General features: G+C 47.4%; 1 protein-coding gene across 1 annotated transcript in view; it reads left to right on the top strand.

Moving 5' to 3' along the window:
• The window catches only part of VPS13D (vacuolar protein sorting 13 homolog D), a 256,120-nt gene that overhangs the window by 26,077 nt on the left and 210,637 nt on the right, over positions 1-19,406 (top strand). The window contains exons 14-21 of the mRNA XM_029945909.1: positions 878-1,008; positions 2,093-2,168; positions 2,583-2,753; positions 3,820-3,950; positions 5,571-5,703; positions 7,724-9,937; positions 11,705-11,856; positions 14,541-15,572. Of these exons, the coding sequence (XP_029801769.1) occupies positions 878-1,008; positions 2,093-2,168; positions 2,583-2,753; positions 3,820-3,950; positions 5,571-5,703; positions 7,724-9,937; positions 11,705-11,856; positions 14,541-15,572 (4,040 nt within the window). The remainder of the gene's footprint in view (positions 1-877; positions 1,009-2,092; positions 2,169-2,582; positions 2,754-3,819; positions 3,951-5,570; positions 5,704-7,723; positions 9,938-11,704; positions 11,857-14,540; positions 15,573-19,406) is intronic.

Below are 19,406 nucleotides of genomic sequence, written 5' to 3'. Positions count from 1 at the left end.
GGGGGGCCCCCCCCCCCCCCCCCCCCAGTGCTCTTTCTCTGCCCTGGGCCAGGGTCCACGGGAGTCATGTTCTAGAAAGTTGCTGTGAGCACTGAATGGTTGACAGCTGAGTTATTGCCGATAGGGGGAGTACAGGCAGGGCAAGGCGCCCGCCTGCCTCTGGGCGGAACGTTCCCCAACGGCTCGGTACAGAACCTTGTTTCCTGTGTGCCCGTGTTTAAACACAGCTTATTTAAATGTATTGTTGAGTCATTAATACTGAACTCAAGGCCGGCGGCACGGTCACTTGAGCCTGAGTGATGCCCATCTGCCATAAGGCATGGCGCTTTGGCACTATGCTTGGGGGCCTTTATAAATGGCGAATTTACCAACAAAGCACAGAAATGCACAAACCGGAACCCGTGAATAATGAGGATTGACCAAGCGTGACGTGTTGTTGTGATGTTGAGTTAAAGGCGTGTAAATGTGCAGGTGATGGTCTTTTACATCTCACACAGATTTTTATTTTGGTCCATACGATAGCCACCAATCTCAGTAATGGGAAGGTAACTGCTCCAAAAAAAAAAAAAAAGGCAGTTTGACTTTACAATCTGGAGAGCTGAGATTTCACAAATGTAGTGGGAACCAGCAGATGGCTTGAACTTCGTTGTGACGCACTCTGTTTAGAATTTATTCTGTTAGGAAACTTCTAATACTCCTTCTATGTTCACACAGAGAGATTTATATGGACCTGTCGATGTGTAGATAGGCTTTTTTGTTTTCAAGGAGAAAGACTTCCTGGTATCTAATCGTCCTCTGCAAAATACTGTGTCTCATACTTGTAAAGTGCTTCAGGTCATCATGGCGTAGTATCAGCTCTGACATTTATTTTTTGTAGATGTGAAGCTGCTAGCCGAATCTCTGCCTCGAAGAAATTCCTCCTTGCTCTCCGTCCGGCTGGGCGGACTGTTTCTTCGAGACCTGGCCACAGAAGGAACCGTGTTTCCCCTTCTGGTGTTCCCTAGTTCAGTACGTATGGCGGTGGGACAGCGGCCTCAGCCAGCGGGTGCTGAACTGTGGCCTGTGTTCTGCCAGCAAGAAGTAATGTTAACTCGCTTCCTTTGGTCAGCTTGGGAAGGGTGGGCTGATGCAGAGCAAGCTGGAAGTGAGTGAGCTGTCTGGATTTGTCAGGCAAGGAATATTGGAGGGATTTATGGCAGTGCCTTCCTCCTCTTTTTTGTCATAACTGCTGTGGAATAGTTTGCTCTGTTTTGGAAGAAATTGCCCTAAGCTCCACTATTTTCTGCATTACAAAGCCAACGTTTACATCTCTTGTATCTGGAATTCATTTTCATGCCTTCTGACTGTTGGTCACTGATGGGAAGTCTCCTCTTTTCCAGAGTTCCAAGAGAACCACTTCAAGTTATCTCTATTATGTGTGATTTTATATATTCAGTATACTTAAAAAAGTTTTTTTTTCTAATGTTTTATTTTTGAGAGAGAAAGAGAGAGACAGACAGACAGACAGACACAGTGTGAGCAGGGGAGGGTCAGAGAGAGAGGGACACACAGAATCGGAAGCAGGCTCCAGGCTCTGAACTAGCTGTCAGCACAGAGCTCGACGTGGGGCTTGAACCCACAAACCGCGAGATCATGACCTGAGCCGAAGCCGGACGCTCAACCGACTGAGCCACCCAGGCGCCCCACAATATACTTTTTTGATTAGATCTTTGATGTTACTAAGTTGGCAGAGACACGTCACAGTAATTGAGTATTTAGCCACTTGCTCTGTCTGTGATGTTTTTCAAGGGGTGATGTAGAGAGGGGCGGGAGTGCAAAGTGAAAGTCTAAGGAAGCCGTGGACCTACTTCCTGCTCACTGAGCAGGCCTCCATTCCGCGCGCCGACCGCAGAGGGCCGGGCTGGCCGTTTCGGGCTGGGCCAAGGCACAGGCCCAGGAGAGCCGGCTGCAGGGCCCCGGTGCCCCGATGTCACATGAGTTTGGACTTGGCTGTGCTCCGCGCGAGTGATGTCCAGGGGCAGAACTCCAGCGAGTGTGTGCGTGGCGAGGCGTCCCCGCTCACCTGACACACATTTTGTGTTTGTTTTAACAGCAAAAAGAAGTCGGCAGAGTCTCCCAGTCCTTTGGTCTCCAGACAACATCCACGGACAGAAGTGATCAAAACCTGGGTAATTTGTCATCTGTTCTTAAAGCTAATCTTTAAAAATGTGATTATGGACCGGTGATCAGTCGTAGGAGGGGGCATGTCCTGTTCTGTCCCGGTGGTTTGTTGTGTGGACCCGTGGTTGTCTCGGAGACCGTGTTCTCGGTTAACCCGTGTGTGACCGGGGCAAGGGCGCGGGGCCTCCGGGGCCCGGGCCTCCATAATGGGAGTGACTGCAACGGCCCGGCCTTGAGGCTTCTTGTTGAAAGTTAGAGTCCATCCTTATTAGGGTCTCTGTTTTGTAAAATTTTCATAAATGAGAGCCAGTTGGAAAATAATTTAGAAAATGTCTTTTTCCCAGAATTCCTTACCAGGTTATCAAGAATAAGGTGATTGTTTTTGCTCTGTTCCATTTTCTCTCTCTGGTTCTTCCCTTTAGCTGCGGACCCTGATGACCCGGTTTTTGAGATGCTGTATGAGAGGAATCCAGCGCACAGCCATTTCGAGAGGCGGCTGAATGTCAGCACGAGGCCCTTGAACATCATATACAATCCCCAGGCTATTAAAAAAGTAGCCGACTTTTTCTACAAGGGGAAGGTTCATACCTCAGGTTAACTTTTTTGTTTGTTTGATCTTCTGTTACTTTCTAAAGACATCTTTCTTGTCATTTTTGGCGCCTTGGACAAAGGTTATTATCCACTGAAGTGACCTGGTAGTGGTAGCAAAGGCCTGGGGAGCAATGAGTGGGGTTGTCCTTAGTTGTGGGAGCAGAAGTAGATGTCCTTGGGAAGTGACTTTTCAAAAGGAATCAATATCCTTAAATATTTTTTTTTCTGTGCTTCCATTTAGCATATTTTAAAAACCACTTTCCGTTCCATTAGGATGCTGTTTCCTCAGCTGCCCAGGATATGTAAGGCCAGTAAATTGAGGGGGATGCCCAAGAATCTCCCTCTGCATGGCAGGGTCAGCGGTCACTTCACCTGCTCTGCGCAGCATTAAATACCAAGGAATTCCTTATCGTCACTGCTTTATGCATGCCTCCCTTTGTTTCCAAAAGAGATACGAGATCGTAGAAACAGAAAAAGCACTTTTGTTGACGGGGCAGCGGATCAAACAATAGTCCTTTCCTAAGTGTATCCTCTCTGCCTCCTTACTACACGGAGCTGTTTTAGTTTTGGGCCCAGTTTTTGAGTCTTCACGTAACCGACGGCTGTGAATGTCGTGACCATGTTACTCTGGCACCGGTAGGATAGAGAAGGTGTTTCCGCCCAAGTTAAAGTTTCTCTTTTAATGTAATGTTATGCTCTTAAGATTTAGAATAGCCTGGAATCATTAGGAAAAAGGCTTAAGGAATTCCAGTAACCAAGGTGCACTTTCCTCATGGACTGCCTTCCCCCCGGGCCGTGTCCATGTTTCCACCCCATTCCTAGTGCCGTGTGTGGTGCCGTGTGCGTGTGCGTGTGCGGTGCTGTGTGCGTGTGCGTGTGCGGTGCCGTGTGCGTGTGCGGTGCCGTGTGCGTGTGCGCGTGTGGTGCCGGGGCAGGTGGAGGCGGGAGCATCGTGCACACAGGTTTTCAGCCTTCCTGGAAGTCCTTGGTGAGAACAGACGTTGGGCTGTCTTTTCCCGCCCAGCCGTTTGAAAATTCTCCCTCTGCTGCGTATCTCCAACCTTGCAGGTTTTGGCTATCAGTCTGAACTTGAGCTGAGAGTGGCAGAAACCGCCCGAAGACAGTATAACAGACTGAAGATGCAGACCAAGGCGGAAATCCGACAAACCCTCGATCGTCTGCTCGTGGGTGATTTCATCGTAAGTGGGGCAGAAGGGGAAGGCGCCCTCGCCGTCAGGTGCCTTTTTACTCCAGTTTCAACCACAATGATTAAGTTAACTAAAAAGGTGAAATCCTTTTTGGCTAGCCAAAAATGAAATCTCATGGCTGTCACAGTCAGGGTTTCATGAATGAAAACAAGTGCCTGGGACCAGACGGTGTTTCTTCCGGTGTAGACCGCTCTCAACACTTGTCCTTTTCCATTTTCTAGACCTGATCTGTTATAGTGTGTCACTGAAGAGCATCCCCCTTCACTTGCTATGTTTTTTAAAGTTTATTTATTTTTGAGAGAGAGCGAGCGAGAGTGCGTGCAAGTGGGGGAGGGTCAGAGAGAGGGAGAACAGAATCCCAAGCAGGCTCCACATTATCAGCAGCAGAGTCCGATGTGGGGCTCAAACCACAAACCGCAAGAGCCGAGATCAAGAGTTGGACGCTTAACGACCGAGCATCCCGTGTCCCTGGCGTCCTGGCCCCTTCACTTACCGTTATCAGTGGAAGAACAACTGCAGGGGTGGCCCGGGTTTGATTCCAGGCTGTGATAGTCACCTTGTGATGCTAAGTAGACCAGGAGAACTGACAGACACCTTAACAAAACACCTTAACCATCGAGCAGAACTCAGTCCCTGGCCGGGTGGTGGGGAGGCACACGGCTCAGACGCCACAGTAGGTGGGGCAGGTAGAGCCCTGCTCCCTTGGCACCCGGTGGTGGTGTGTACTCTGGCAGGGAGAATTAGTCCTGGTGTGTGTGTGTGTGTGTTTCAGCAAAATGCAACAATTAGTATTCATTAGTTCTCTTAGTCAAGGAGGGTTCTTTTTGAAAACATTTATGTAAATTAGCTTTTTACTACCTATGAAATATTTGAGGGTGATTTTGGTTGTAGGGAAGAACAGTGAATAAACTCATGACTTGGTATGTTTTTTTATTTTTATATTTATTTATTTATTTAAAAGTTTATTTATTTATTTTGAGAGAGAGAGAGAGAGAAAGAGAGCAGGAGAGGGGCAGAGTTAGAGGGAGAGAGCAAGCGAATCCCAAGCAGGCTCCACACCATCAGTGCAGAGGCCAACATGGGGCTCGAACCCATGGATCATGAGATCATGACCTGAGCCAAAGGCAGGGGCTTAACCGACTGAGCCCCCCTTTTTTCTCCCATAAACATTAAACGTCTGCTTGTGGTAATGTCTCAGATCCTTAAGCATTTGGGTCTCCTTTCGTCTTATTTTTTTTTAAGTTTATTTATTTTGAGAGAGAGGGAGAGAGAGAGCGAGCACACAAGGGGAGGGGCAGAGAGACAGAGAGAGGAAGATACTCCCAAGTGGGTTCCATGCTGTTAGGGAGGTTCAGCGGGGCTCGAACTCCCCAACTGTGAGATCATGACCTGAGCTGAAATCAAGAGTCGGACGTTTAACTGACCGAGGCCCCCAGGCGCCCCTGGATCTACTTTTGTTTTAAACTTTTTGGGGTAATACCATGGACCTTAAGTCGCTCCGTAACCCTGGGTGTGACTTTCAGAAAGGCGTGAGCCCCGGCTGATAAAGCTGTTCAGTTCTCATAGTTGTGGTTATAAGTTACTTATTTGCAGTTTATTTTACTTCTACAGGAGGAGAGTAAAAGATGGACGGTGCGACTAGATATTTCGGCCCCTCAGGTGATATTTCCTGACGATTTCAAATTCAAGAATCCCGTGTTAGTTGTCGTGGATCTGGGGAGAATGCTGCTGACAAATTCCCAAGGTACGTGTGAACGCGAAGCGATGAAAACATACCCCTGCCTGATTCATCTGTCTGTGCTTCACCAGGTAAAGCTTGAAAAAGGCTTCTTGAGACATTTTAATGCCAGAGTTCACTTGTTTTGTTTTTGATAATAGCTGCGTTGGGCTGCGTTTTGGGATGGGCAGTGCAGGTGCTACTGGGATATTGACAGAGCCGTGCCGTTGACGGCCTTATTAATCCTGGACCGTTCTCATCGTCCTGTGAAGAAAGTGCAGACCCATCAGCCGTCACTCTGTATCACCCCCCGCCGCCCCGGGCCCTGCAGCCGTTAACCTTTCTGTCTGTGGGTTCGACTCGCCTGAAATTTCCTGTGAACGCAGTCATGCAGTGTGTGGCCTTTTATGGCTAACTTTTTCCACTTAGCGTACTGTTACCGATGTCGAAGATTCTGCCTCACCCCCTATTTGTGGCTGAATAATACTCCTTTGTGTGACTATGCCACAGTTTGTTGATGCATTCATTGATTGCTGCACATGTGGGTTGTTTCTGCAGTGAACATTCATATACAGGCTTTTGTGTAATGTATTTTCCATCTCTTGGGTGTATTTCAGTGTGGAATTGCCCGGTCACATGGTGACCTTTATGTGTAGCATTCTGAGGAACTGCCAGACTTTTCCAAAAGGGTGGCACCATTGTACTGTCTTAGCAGCGGTGTCCAAGGGTTTTGATTTCTCTACATCCTTCCCAACACCCGTTACCTGTCTTTGGGATTATAGCCCATTTTTTATAAATGTGAAGTAGTATCTTATTGTGGTTTTTATTTGCATTTCTTATGTCATGTTTTGTATTTTATTTTTTAACGTGTATTTATTTTGAGAGAGAGCGTGAGAGAGTAAGTGAGAGTGAGTGCACGAGCAGGGGAGGGGCAGAGAGAGAGGGAGAGAGACTCCCATGCAGGCCCTGCGTTGTCAGCAGAAAGCCCAACGCAGGGCTCAGTCTTCGGAACCCTGAGATCATGACCTGAGCTGAAATCAAGAGTCGGATGCTTAACCGACTGAGCCACCCAGGCACCTTTCACATTTTGTATGTTAAGAAACACCATTTCTCAGCACTTTTATTTCCAGATTGGAGATTTGATCTATTTAGGGATCTTAGGGACATATATAAAAAGAGACTCCTGGGAGGTTATTTCATTACCGTTACTAGGTCCAAAACTATTTATTGTTTACCTTGAGATGGGAGGGAAGAAAGAGGATTCATGGGGTAAAAGGTTGAGGAAGCTCATCAGATAAGCTCAGCCTCATCTTCACTGGGGTAAGACCCAAAAGAGAAGAGTTGGAGGATTTGCACAGGAGTGGGAGAAGAAAGATCTGAAGAAGAGGCTCTCACAACCATGGAAGGCACCTACTTGAGCTTGTACAGCACAAACATGGAGCTGAGAGAGGGGTGAGAGAACCCAGTGGTGTGGTTTTGTAGTTCACTCTGCCCTGGGCCGTACGAGATCGGGCTGTAGCAGTGGCAGCAGAGAGGGGCCGAGGGTGAGCTCTGGGGCCGGAGCGTGATGCTGAGCAGTTGCCGCTTGCCAGCACTGATCTGGCCACTCGGGGGATTGGTGACTAAGACAGGAGAGACCTGGGTCCTTCTGGAACATTTCAGTGCGGGGACAAGATGAACACTAGACAGATGTAGGAGAAAAGTAAGCAGACAGATGATTGTGCAGAGTGACGTAAGAAAGGCTGGTGAGGGGCTCGCGGCGGTGCAGCCCGGGTGGTGGGAAGCCGGCTCCCAGGCTCTGGGCCCCGACGTGTGTTCTCGTGTCAGCGGGGCCCCGTCTTGGAATGCTCTGTTGTGCCTTGATTTCAAAATGAATAAATAGGTTTACACGGAATCACTGGTATAATTAGAACGTTACGCATAGAGCTTTCATTGCCTTATTTTGTAGAGTTGGGGTTGGTTGATTCTCTCTTTTCCTTAATGAAAACATGAAAAAGTAAGGAGGGGGCAGACATATACCCCCTAATTTTCTCTCTTCTATCTGCAGATGACTCCAAGAGGAAAAGTGGGGATGGGCCAGCCTCTGAAGAGAGCCAGTTTAGTGATGATGAATATAAGACGCCTCTGGCCACCCCCCCGAACACCCCCCCTCCTGAGACAAGCAGCAGTAATGGAGGGAAAACACCCCCGTTTCCTGGAGTTGAATTCAGCGAAGAGCAGCTTCAAGCCCATTTAATGAGCACCAAGATGTACGAGAGGTACTCCCTCTCATTCATGGACCTCCAGATCATGGTCGGACGAGTGAAGGACAATTGGAAGCACGTCCAGGATATTGATGTGGGACCAACCCACGTGGTTGAGAAATTCAACGTTCACCTACAGTTAGAACGTCGTTTGATTTACACGTCAGATCCCAAGTACCCTGGAGCCGTGCTCTCGGGCAACCTGCCAGACTTAAAAATCCACATCAATGAAGATAAAATCTCTGCTCTGAAGAATTGCTTTGCTCTCCTGACCACCCCAGAGACGAAGACTTCTGACAGTCAGTTTAAAGAGAAGATTTTTCCCCAAGCGGGGCAGCGCGGAAGTTTGCAAGACTCGGTAATGAACTTAACTCAGAGCTTCGTGATGCTGGAGCAGCACACCCGGGAGGTTCTGGTGGAGTCACAGCTCCTCCTGGCTGAGTTTAAGGTGAACTGTATGCAGCTTGGTGTTGAGAGCAATGGTCGCTACATTTCTGTGCTCAAGGTGTTCGGCACCAACGCCCACTTTGTGAAGAGGCCTTACGATGCCGAGGTCTCCCTGACGGTTCACGGTCTGCTCCTGGTGGACACGATGCAAACGTACGGTGCCGACTTTGACCTTCTGATGGCTTCGCATAAGAACCTGAGCTTTGATATCCCGACGGGAAGCCTCCGGGACAGCAGGGCCCAGTCCCCTGTCTCTGGACCCAACGCTGCTCACCTCACGAACGCTGCCACGCTCAACGACCCGTCAGTGACTGGTGCCGCCCTTGACAAAATTCTCACCAAAGAGCAGGAGTCCCTCATTAAACTGGAATACCAGTTTGTGAGTTCAGAGTGCCCGTCGATGAATTTGGACAGCACCCTCCAGGTGATTTCGTTACAGGTGAATAATTTGGATATTATCCTCAATCCGGAGACCATCGTGGAACTGATTGGCTTTCTTCAGAAATCTTTTCCCAAGGAAAAAGATGATTTGAGTCCTCAGCCTTTAATGACTGATTTCGAAAGAAGCTTTAGGGAAGAAGGAGCTTACCAGTCTACATACGAACAAAACACTGAGGTTGCAGTGGAGATCCACAGGCTTAACTTGCTGCTCGTTCGCACGGTGGGAATGGCAAATGGCGAGAAGCACGGCAGAAAAATCGCAACCGCGAGCATTGGCGGCACCAAGGTGAACGTCTCAATGGGCAGCACGTTTGACGTGAATGGTTCTCTCGGCTGCTTGCAGCTCATGGACCTGACACAAGATAACGTTAAGAACCAGTACGTTGTCAGCATTGGGAGTTCTGTAGGCTATGAAAATATCATCAGCGATATTGGCTACTTTGAGTCTGTATTTGTCAGGATGGAAGATGCAGCCCTGAGCGAAGCTTTGAGTTTCACGTTTGTTGAGAGATCTAAACAGGAGTGTTTTCTCAACCTCAAGATGGCTTCCTTGCATTATAACCACTCTGCCAAATTCTTGAAAGAGTTGACGTTGTCCATGGATGAACTGGAGGAGAATTTCCGAAGTATGCTGAAAAGCGCAGCTACCAAAGTCACTACGGTGCTAGCCACCAAGACGGCCGAGTACAGTGAGATGGTGTCACTCTTTGAAACTCCAAGGAAGACTCGGGAAGCCTCCATCTTTGAAGAAAGTGAAATATATGGGTTTGGCCTCGCTGGGTCTCATTCCGACACGGTGAAGCTAATCTTGAACATAAACATCGAATCCCCTGTTGTTTCGATCCCTCGGAAGCCCGGGAGTCCTGAATTGTTGGTGGGACACTTAGGACAGATATTCATCCAGAATTTTGTATCAGGAGATGATGAATCCAGAAGTGACCGTCTGCAGGTGGAAATTAAAGACATTAAATTATATTCGTTGAATTGCACCCAGTTGGCAGGCAGAGAGGCTCCTGGGTCCGAAGTTGGCCGGGCGTTCGGTTCTCCTTCTGGGTCTGCCAGTGCCCATAGTCAGGAGGAAGCTCATTTCACCCGACATGATTTCTTTGAATCTTTGCATAGAGGTCAAGGTGAGGAGCGCAGATCTTTTGTCTCATTTTATCTAAAGATTCCCAATCCAGCTTATGTGGTACTTTGCTTAAAACAACAATACGTACCTCTTTGTTTAGAATTATCCCCAGTGAGTGGCATCTGGGTGGCAGTAGGTTTATTGTCCAGCTTTGGCTCAGGTCATGATCTCTTGGTTTGTGAGATCAAGCCCCACGTTGGGCTTGCTGCTGTCAATGCAGAACCTACTTCAGATCCTCTGTGCCCGTCTCTCTCTGCTCCTTCTCCGCTCATTCTTTCTCTCTCTCAAAAAAAAAAAAATGATAATTATCCCCAGTGAATATTTAAGAAATTCAAATAGAATTTTAATAGAATGCTTCATATCAGGTTGGTATGTTTTGAGTTTTTTTCCACTAGATACCATATTTGGCAAAATAAGATTTTTTTAAAGTGGTGCTCTTTAACACTGGATGAGTGCCTATTTACAGGGATGCTTCCGAGAGTGGATTCTGTTAGAGTATTTTTTATTTTATTTTATTTTTAACTTTTTAAAATTTTTACTTATTTTTGAGAGATAGGGACAGTATGAGCAGGGCAGGGGCAGAGAGGGAGACACAGATTCTGAAGCAGGCTCCAGGTTTTGAGCTGTAGGCATAGAGCCTGAGGACTCGAACTCTTGAACTGTAATGTCATGACCTGGGCTAAAGTCAGACATTTAACCTACTAAGCCACCCAGGTGCCCCTATTTATTTTATTTTTAGAAAAATGTTTATTTTATTTTATTGAGAGAGCGTGAGTGGGAGAGGGGCAGAGAGAGAGAGAGAAAGGAACAGCGGATCTGCACTGACAGCAGAGAGCTCCATGTGGGGCTCAAACTCACGAACCATGAGTTCTTGACCTAAGCCGAAGTCGGACACTCAACTGACTGAGTGTCCAGGCACCCCTAGAATATCATTTAATTTGGTCAAATACATCTGACTTTTTTCAGCTCAAGCTATAGGTCTTTGCTGGTTAAATATTGTAGTCCAAGACAGGTGGAGGGATTGACATAAGAAGAATAGGAAATTTAGCCTGCGGATGTTATATTTTCCTTTCAGTATTCTTCCGTCCTCTGTAATGGGTTGGTGGTCCAGGGTTCTAGGAATAAAATGCCTGAATTTGTGTTCTCGATCTGATCTGCTAAAACCAAACAGTTCCGTCTCTTAGTCTTGGCATCTGCAGGCATCAGGTGCGCCCTAAAGCCTGGCTTTACTCATTGGTGAAGAAATTCATGCCTTCGAGAACCTCTCCTTCTGTGTTCTCAGATGTTAGTTCACCAGTTCATGTACACACTTCCCCAAAGATTGTTTTCTGCTTGGGATAAGAGGTGTTCACTTAGAACTTGTTCTTGATTTTGATGTAGGGATCAAATCTGTGATTGAAAACTGGGTAGGGGATGAGTAGTTCAGTTTGGAAAACGTTGGCTGGGGAGGCTAAGGGAAGCTTAGAGACCTCGCGCCGATTAATGGTCCCCTCAGTGAGTTTTGAAGCCGTCAAATGGGAGCACGTCATGAAAATAGTGTTCCTTTTTGTGTGTCAGTTTGTGTTGTACTCTGCAACTATGCGCTTTGTTCTTGGGACAATGATCAAAGTTTGTCCTCAGTCATAGACCCCAGGTGCCAAGCTCTTCTGCCCTCTGGGCCTAAGAGGGTAACTCATGGGCTCTGTTTTATATGCCCCGTGTTTAGTCGGCAGCAGTGCAGTAAATACTAGTTTTACCAGTCTGTCATTGTTTTTCTCCGTCATGCCAGCTTTTCACATCCTGAACAATACCACCATTCAGTTTAAGCTGGAGAAGATCCCTGTAGAGAGAGAATCCGAATTGACTTTCTCCCTCAGTCCAGATGACCTGGACACTTCCAGCATCATGAAGATCGAAGGGAAATTTGTCAACCCGGTTCAGGTAAACACCTGGTTGATTTTCATGTCTGGACAGTTGAAGTTAGAGATTTACTTTATTGTCACATCAGTATATTCATACCTCGGTATGTATGTGTATATCTGAAACATTAGAAGGAAAATGTGTAAATTCAAAGACACCGTGACTGTGTATTACTGCCGATAACTTGTTCTGTACACGTGGAGCCCTCTCATTGTACCTTTCATCACCGGGGAGTTGGTCTTGTTCGCCCCCTTCATGTGGAGGAGGTGAGTTCCGTGGAGGGAGAAGGCAGATCTTTAATCCTATGACCATTCAGAAGCAGGCAGACTTCTTGCTGGAAAAGTCAGAGCCTGTCTTTCCCAGGAGGATGTAGTTCTTGTCACTCTTTTGACATGCTTGGTGCAGCCTATAAAACAGTCTGATTATTTGAGCTGTTGACAGATCCTTTCAAGGGAGAATTAGTCTTACCCTTTTTGAAATGAAATGAAATGGGCCAGGATAGGGAGTGTGTGTGTGTGTGTGTGTGTGTGTGTGTGTGTAGTGAATGTGTGTGTGGTGAGTATATATGTACGCAACTGTCATCCTTTTTCCTTCAGAAGTGTCGTTCTTCCTGTTTTCTCAGGGACAAAAGCAAAGAGCATATCATTATACAAGAGTGGGGACGGGCAGGCTCTTAGGTCGGTGGACCCTTGCCTTGGGCAGGAATCGGTCTCCAGTCTTTATCTGGCAGCTGCTCTGGAGTAACTCAGGAGTTAACAGAATGCATGGACCTTTTAATACTTAAATTTTTAAAAAATGTTTTCATTTGTTTTTTTTTTTGAGAGAGAGAGAAAGACAGAGTGTGAGCAGGGGAAGGGCAGAGAGAGAGAGGGAGACACAGAATCTGAGGCAGGCTCTAGGCTCTGAGCTGTTAGCATGCAGCCTGATGCGGGGCTCAAACTCATGAACCGTGAGATCATGACCTGGGCCGAACTCAGACGTTCAACTGACTTAACCACCCAGGCGCCCCAGAATGCATGGACCTTTTGACATCAGTGGTTCCTGAATAGGTGCCCCTGGGTGAGAGAACTGTCTCCAGAACTTTCCCTTCTTGGTTAAGCTTTTACAAGCCTTATCAGTAGTGGCTACTTGGGTGACTTAGCATATGACATGAATTCTGTTAGATTATGTTGGCTTATTATCGTTACATTGTCCTACTGTGGTTTTTGATGAAAATCTTCTAAAAGTTACTGTAAATCATTTTTCAAATGAATATCAATAATGTAAATAATTTCAAATATTTTATTATGAAAAATTAAAAACATACACAGAAATGGAGTAAAGTTTATTATTTAAACTTGAAAGAGAGAGAGAGAGAGAGAAAGAGAGTGTGCGCGTGGAGGAGGAGCAAAGAGAGAGGGAGAGAGAGAATCCCAAGCGGGCTCCAAGCTGTCAGCACGCAACCTGATGCGGGGCTTGATCCCACATTCTGTGAGACCATGACCTGAGCTGAAATCAGGAGTTGGATGCTTAATCGACTGCACCACCGAGGCACCCCATGTAACATAATCAATTTTAATCCATTTTTAGATTTCAGAGACATTTTTGATTAGTTAAAAAAAATATCTTTTCACTTTTGGTTTGCTTGAATCAGGATTCAAACGAGACCTGTTCGTTGCATTTGCATGATATGGCTTGTGGGTCTCCGTTCGTTTTCCATCGCATTTCCCCTGCAAGCTGTTACTGTGTTAGAAGTCAGGCAGTTGAATCGTCCCACATTCAGATTTGGCTGTTTGGTTACAGCGTCCCTTGTTCCCCCATATTTCCTGTAAACTGTATCTTCACGCTACAGGTTTAACTGGATTCAGGTTCCTTTTTTGGCCAGAACAGTTCAGCAGTGATGCTGTGTCCTTCATATTGCCTTATTTCAGGAGGCACATAACGCGTGGTTGTCTCTGTTAGTGATGCTCAAATTGATGATTGTGTGCAAGTGACGAGAACCTGATCTGCCAGTCGTAAAATTCTCTGTTGGGTCATTCATAGAAAGGCCGATTCCACGGATGACCTCTGACGGGTTGCCTTAGTTCATTGGGGGCTGTAAAACGATCACTGTCTAACTCTAAATGATCGCTTTCTAAATCTAAATCTAAAATGTAGATCATTTCTACGTCTGTTTGGAATTCTGCTGAAAAAGCTCTTGTGAAAATATTTTTGAGAAGTTGTAATTAAAAACAAAGTAAGGGAGAGGAAATGTAAGTAGTCATGACTTATCGTTATTATCATTAAAAAGCACTTTGTTTGTTTAGCTGAAATAAACAGATTATGCCGCTAACGGTGATGACCAGCGAGTTGTGGAACCCTGAGTCTTGTTTCTCAGGCCAGCGGTAAAGCCACATTCGACTTCTGGCAGTACTACCGTCAATTTCTGCCACTGTTTTTGTGGGGTTAGAAACAGTGATTTTGCTGATGCAGGCCTGTAGTCAACAGTCCTTATTGAACATTGATTGTGTAAAGATTATTTTGTGAGGTGCTGGGGGAGGTGGTGGGGGCGCCTCGGTAGTAGAGGTAAGGTCAGAGAAAAAACAGAAGGGATAGTCCCTGCTGTCAACTAACTTAGGATGTCTTGGGGAAATCCATAAATATCAACTATGGAAATTTGTGGGCGGTGCATCTGAGGGCAGTTGATAACAGTGGTGGAATAACGCCATTTTCCTCTTTGACTGCAGGTGGTGTTAGCGAAGCACGTATATGAGCAGGTTTTGCAGACTCTGGACAATCTCGTGTATAGTGAAGATCCGAATAAGGTCCCAGTCAGCGCTGCCTCCTCGCCCTGCCCTCACTCTCCTCTGCCCTCCCTCGGTGCCTGTGGAGAACCTTCCACCGAGAGGAAGGAGAATGGACTGTTCAGCCACTCCAGCCTCTCTAACTCTTCTCAGAAGTCCTTGTCTCTGAAGGAGGTCAAGTCCTTCACCCAGATTCAAGCCAACTTTCGTATCTCAGAGCTTCAGGTCCAGCTAAGTGGGGACCTGACTTTGGGGGCCCAGGGTCTTGTGAGCTTAAAGTTTCAGGATTTTGAGGTGGAATTCAGTAAAGACCATCCGCAGACTTTATCCATTCAGATTGCCCTGCGCTCTCTGCTCATGGAAGACTTGCTGGAGAAGAATCCAGATTCCAAATATAAGAACCTGATGGTGTCTCGGGGTGCCCCTAAACCATCTAGTTTAGCACAAAAAGAGTATCTTTCTCAGTCCTGTCCGTCAGTATCCAATGTGGAGTATCCTGATATGCCTCGGTCTCTTCCCTCCCACATGGAAGAAGCTCCGAATGTCTTCCAGCTGTATCAACGACCCACCTCGGCGTCCCGGAAGAAGCAAAAGGAAGTCCAAGACCAGGACTACCCCTTGACCCCACCCCCTTCCCCAACAGTAGACGAGCCCAAGGTACTTGTGGGAAAGAGTAAATTTGATGATTCCTTGGTACACATCAACGTATTCTTGGTGGATAAGAAACACCCAGAATTCTCTTCGAGTTACAATCGAGTTAACCGGAACATCGACGTTGATTTTAACTGCTTGGATGTGCTGATCACGCTGCAAACGTGGGTGGTGATACTGGATTTTTTTGGAATTGGCTCCACCGCCGACAACCACGCAATGAAGGTGCCTCCTGAGGACACGCTACAGAACGTGAAGTCAGAATCAAATGCTCTAGTAGAGTCTGAAGTTCAGGATCCCGTGAACACCAAGCTGGATCTCAAGGTATCCCTTCCCTCTGGCTCCTTGAAGTTCTAAGAATGGGCTTTGCTTTGTTCACTCACAGGCACTTGTACATTTACTCTAGAAAGTAGATCTCATTGGCGGGGGATTTACCTATGGTCTTCCGGATGCCTGTTTATATTTTAGAAGAGGTTTTCGTGTAAAGCCCATCGGGAGGCGGGGGGCCTTCCGTATTTCCCTTGGGCTGTGCAGTTCAGTGGAAAGTCTCATTTTCCTGGAGCCTCCGGTCCCTCATTTCCCATCATGCATCAGTTTTCCCACCTTCCGTCATCCGGCTCGTTAAGACAACCGAGTGAGGTGACTGCGTAAAGCACCTGGCCGGGCGTCGCTTCTCTGGAATGTGGCCTTTCTCCCGTCTCCCTGCTCGCTGACATTGTTCTTGGCTTTCCCTGAGGCAACAGGCCAGCTGTCGAGAAAGGAGCCTCAAATCAGGCTGGGGGTCTGAATCCTGGCACTTCTGCTGTAACTCGTAGCTGTGTGGCCCTGGGCACACTTTTTAGCTTCTCTCTCCCTCGAGTTTCTCACCTGTGAACTGGGGGTGGTGGTTGGCGCCTCCGTTGTCGGGACGTTGCAAGGATTCCGGGAGAGAAGTAACCGGGCAAGGCCGATTGCACAGTGCGTGGCACGGAGTAAGCGTTCGGTGAACGGTATATTCGCTGTCCCGCGGGTCACCATACCTGCAGCCTGGACTCCCTGGAACTCGTCCTGTGGCTGTTTGAGAATACACAGAGGAGGTGGCCTTTGAATTGAAGGGTATTCTGCTCTGTGAGCACGGTAAGATGTGGGAGCAGTTCGGTTTAAGTGGCCGTTTGGGGGCCACACCACAGCAGCTCGCACCTTCTGGAGCCCGGGACCCCTGCAGGGGCTGATAACGTGCGTGCCTGGAGGGCGAGGTTCATCTACCTGCCCTCATACACACTTGCCCTCCTGCCAGGGCGAATCCCGTTTCATCCAGTTGATCTCTTCTTTCCTCAGCTGCCAGGAGGCTGCATTCTTCTAGAAATGGAAGAGCTTTCAGGGTGGAGCTGGGCTCGGACCAGTTTCACTGCCCCCCCCCCCCGTGTCTGTGAGCAAGGGCGGTGGCAGCACCCTGAGCCCTCCGGCCCCTTGTTTAGCAAGATGAATGGAAACTGGAGGGACCTGGGCCGTTGTTTTGGACTTCACGCGTTTGTAGTCAGAACTTGGGTCTTGTGGTGCCTGTAAACGGGGGGGGGGCGTTGCACAGAGAGAACAAGGCTAGACGATGCCCCTCGGCAGTGCGCTGTTTTAGAATAAGAATTTTTTGGGGTGCCTGGGGGGCTCAGTCGGTTAAGCCTCCGACTTTGGCTCAGGTCAGATCTCACATTTGTGGGTTCGAGCCCCGCATCAGGCTCTGTGCTGACGGCTAGCTCAGAGCCTGGAGCCTGCTTCCAGTTCTGTGTTTCCTTCTCTCTCTCTGCCCCTCCCTCTCTCATGCTCTGTCTCTCTTTGTATCAAAATAAATAAAACATTAAAAAAAAAGTTAAAAAAAAAAGAGAGCGAGAGAGAGAGAGATACAGGGTGCAAACAGGGAGAGGCAGAGAGAAAGGGAGACAGAATCCAAAGCAGGCTCCAGGCTCTGTGCTGACAGCACAGAGCCTGATGTGGGGCTTGAACTCATGAACCGTGAGATCATGCCCTGAGCTGAAATCAAGACGCTTAATCGACTGAGCCCCCCAGGCGCCCCTAGAATAAGAATTTTTGAGAACATTTTTATTGTGGGGAGTTTCAAACATAACACAAATAGAATAGGTGAAGAACTTCCATTTACTTTATCCCTTTGAGATTCATCACATTTACTTTATTTTTTTTTCTTTTTGCTGAATTATTTTATTTTATTTTTTAATGTTTATTTTTGAGAGAGAAGGAGAGAGAGCAAACACAAGTGGGGAAGGGGCAGAGAGAGAGGGAGACAGAATCCAAAGCAGGCTCCAGGCTCCTAGCTGTCAGCACAGAGCCTGACGTGGGGCTCGAACTCATGAGCTGTGAGATCATGACCTGAGCCGGAATTGGATGCTTAACGCATACTGAGCAACCCAGGCACCCCTTGCTGAAGTATTTTAAAGCAAATTTATGACATTTTACCTCTGCGTGCCTCGCTAGTCATTTCTAAAAAAAGTGGATGTTATCTTACATAACTAATTCTAACTAAATTAATGAGAATTTCTTGGTATTATGTAAGACCCGTCTATAATCAGATCTTTCTGATTATCTCAAAATAGCCCTTTTACTAACGGGTGGATTGTAGAGAAATGAGTGATTAAGAAACTTACCTGTGATCTCTGCAATTCATTGGAATACTTAACTTTTCTGAGCCGCCGTTTCTTTGTCTACAAAATGGGGAGCATTCAATAAAATGGTATCTGACTCTTTTGAATGTGAGTTCAAGATAGTTCACATGTTCCATTTGCTCTCATTTCTCCTAAATCTCTGTTGATTAAAGAAAACTGGTCTTTATTTCCCCCATGCCCCTGGCTCGTAGAAACTGGGCTAGTGTGTCCTGTAGAGTGTCGCACATTCTGGATTTGTCCTTTGGTTTTCTTTTGGTGCCATTTGACTTCTTTTATCTTCTAATTTCAGAAATGGAAGTTGGCTCTCGAGATTTGGGTTCAGCTTTTTGTTCAGCACACGGGGCAGGTCGAGCTGGGTGCTTCCTGCCGTATTACGCTAGAGGCGATGCAGCGGCCGGTTGTCCCACTTCTAGGGACGCTAGGATTTGTGTTGAGAGTGGGGTTGGGTTGGTGACTGCTGGATTCCTGTAATGAAGGCATTTTTAGCGCCACCATATTTGTTCTTGGGCGACTGAGTGGCTGGAGCTTTTCTGTTTCCCTCGTGCTTGATAATGGCGTTTCCTTGAGACCTGGGTGTCTGTGTCAAAAAGCTTTCTGCCTCGGAGCCTATGTGGAGCAGAGGGGCCGTAAGGCCGCTGCGTCCGTAACAGTCCTGCCCCTTTTTCCGCGCTCCTCTACACGGGTTCCTCCTCCCGCCTTTCTTCCTATTCTTCTCTTTCTTCCCCATCTTTCTCCTTCCTTATCATTCCTTCATCAGACATGTCCTGACACCTGCTTAGTGGGAGGTACTGAAAAGAAAGGGGTGAGTGTGGCGTTTGGAAGCGGGGGTGTGAACTGGGGTTTGGTCTCTCTCCAGCTGATCCCGTATCCGCAGTGACGACACTGAGGTTCCTGCCTCAACACATCCCAGAGCTAGGAGTCCTCTGAATATTTAAAACGACAGTGTTACCATACTGAGGGATTTTTTTTTAAAGGTTATTTATTTATTTTGAGAGAGCAAGCGAGCAAGTATAAGCCGGGCCGGGGGGCGGCGGGGGGCGGCGGGGGGCAAAGAGGCGGGGAGAGAGAATCCCAAGCAGGCTCTGTCTTGTCAGCGCAGAGCCTGATGCGGGACTCCATCTCATGAACCGTGAGATTGTGACCTGAGCCGAGATCAAGAGCCGGACGCTTAACTGACCGAGCTCCCCTCCCCGGGCACCCCCAGACTGAATTTGTTTGTCACAGCGAGTGCGGATCCTGAGGCAGAGGGTTTTGGCTTTCTTCTGTTTCTGCCTGTCCCTCGGAAAGAAAATGGTGCAATGTGGTTCCTAGGTGAAGTCCCAGTTGGTCCGCGGGGCTTCTATTAAATATTTGTCCAGGGATCAAACAGGATTCTAAATCCTATTTATCATCTTGCTTGGACAGATTTCTTAGGGTGAGACTTGACGTAATGCACCTCGTGAGCGATTACAGAATAGTGCAGTGTTAACACTAGTGCAAGCAATGAGAAAAATTCTTCTACAGCATA

This window comes from Suricata suricatta, chromosome 8 (assembly GCF_006229205.1).
Source record: "Suricata suricatta isolate VVHF042 chromosome 8, meerkat_22Aug2017_6uvM2_HiC, whole genome shotgun sequence".
NCBI lineage: Eukaryota > Metazoa > Chordata > Mammalia > Carnivora > Herpestidae > Suricata > Suricata suricatta.
This window is presented reverse-complemented; position numbering and strand designations above follow the sequence as displayed.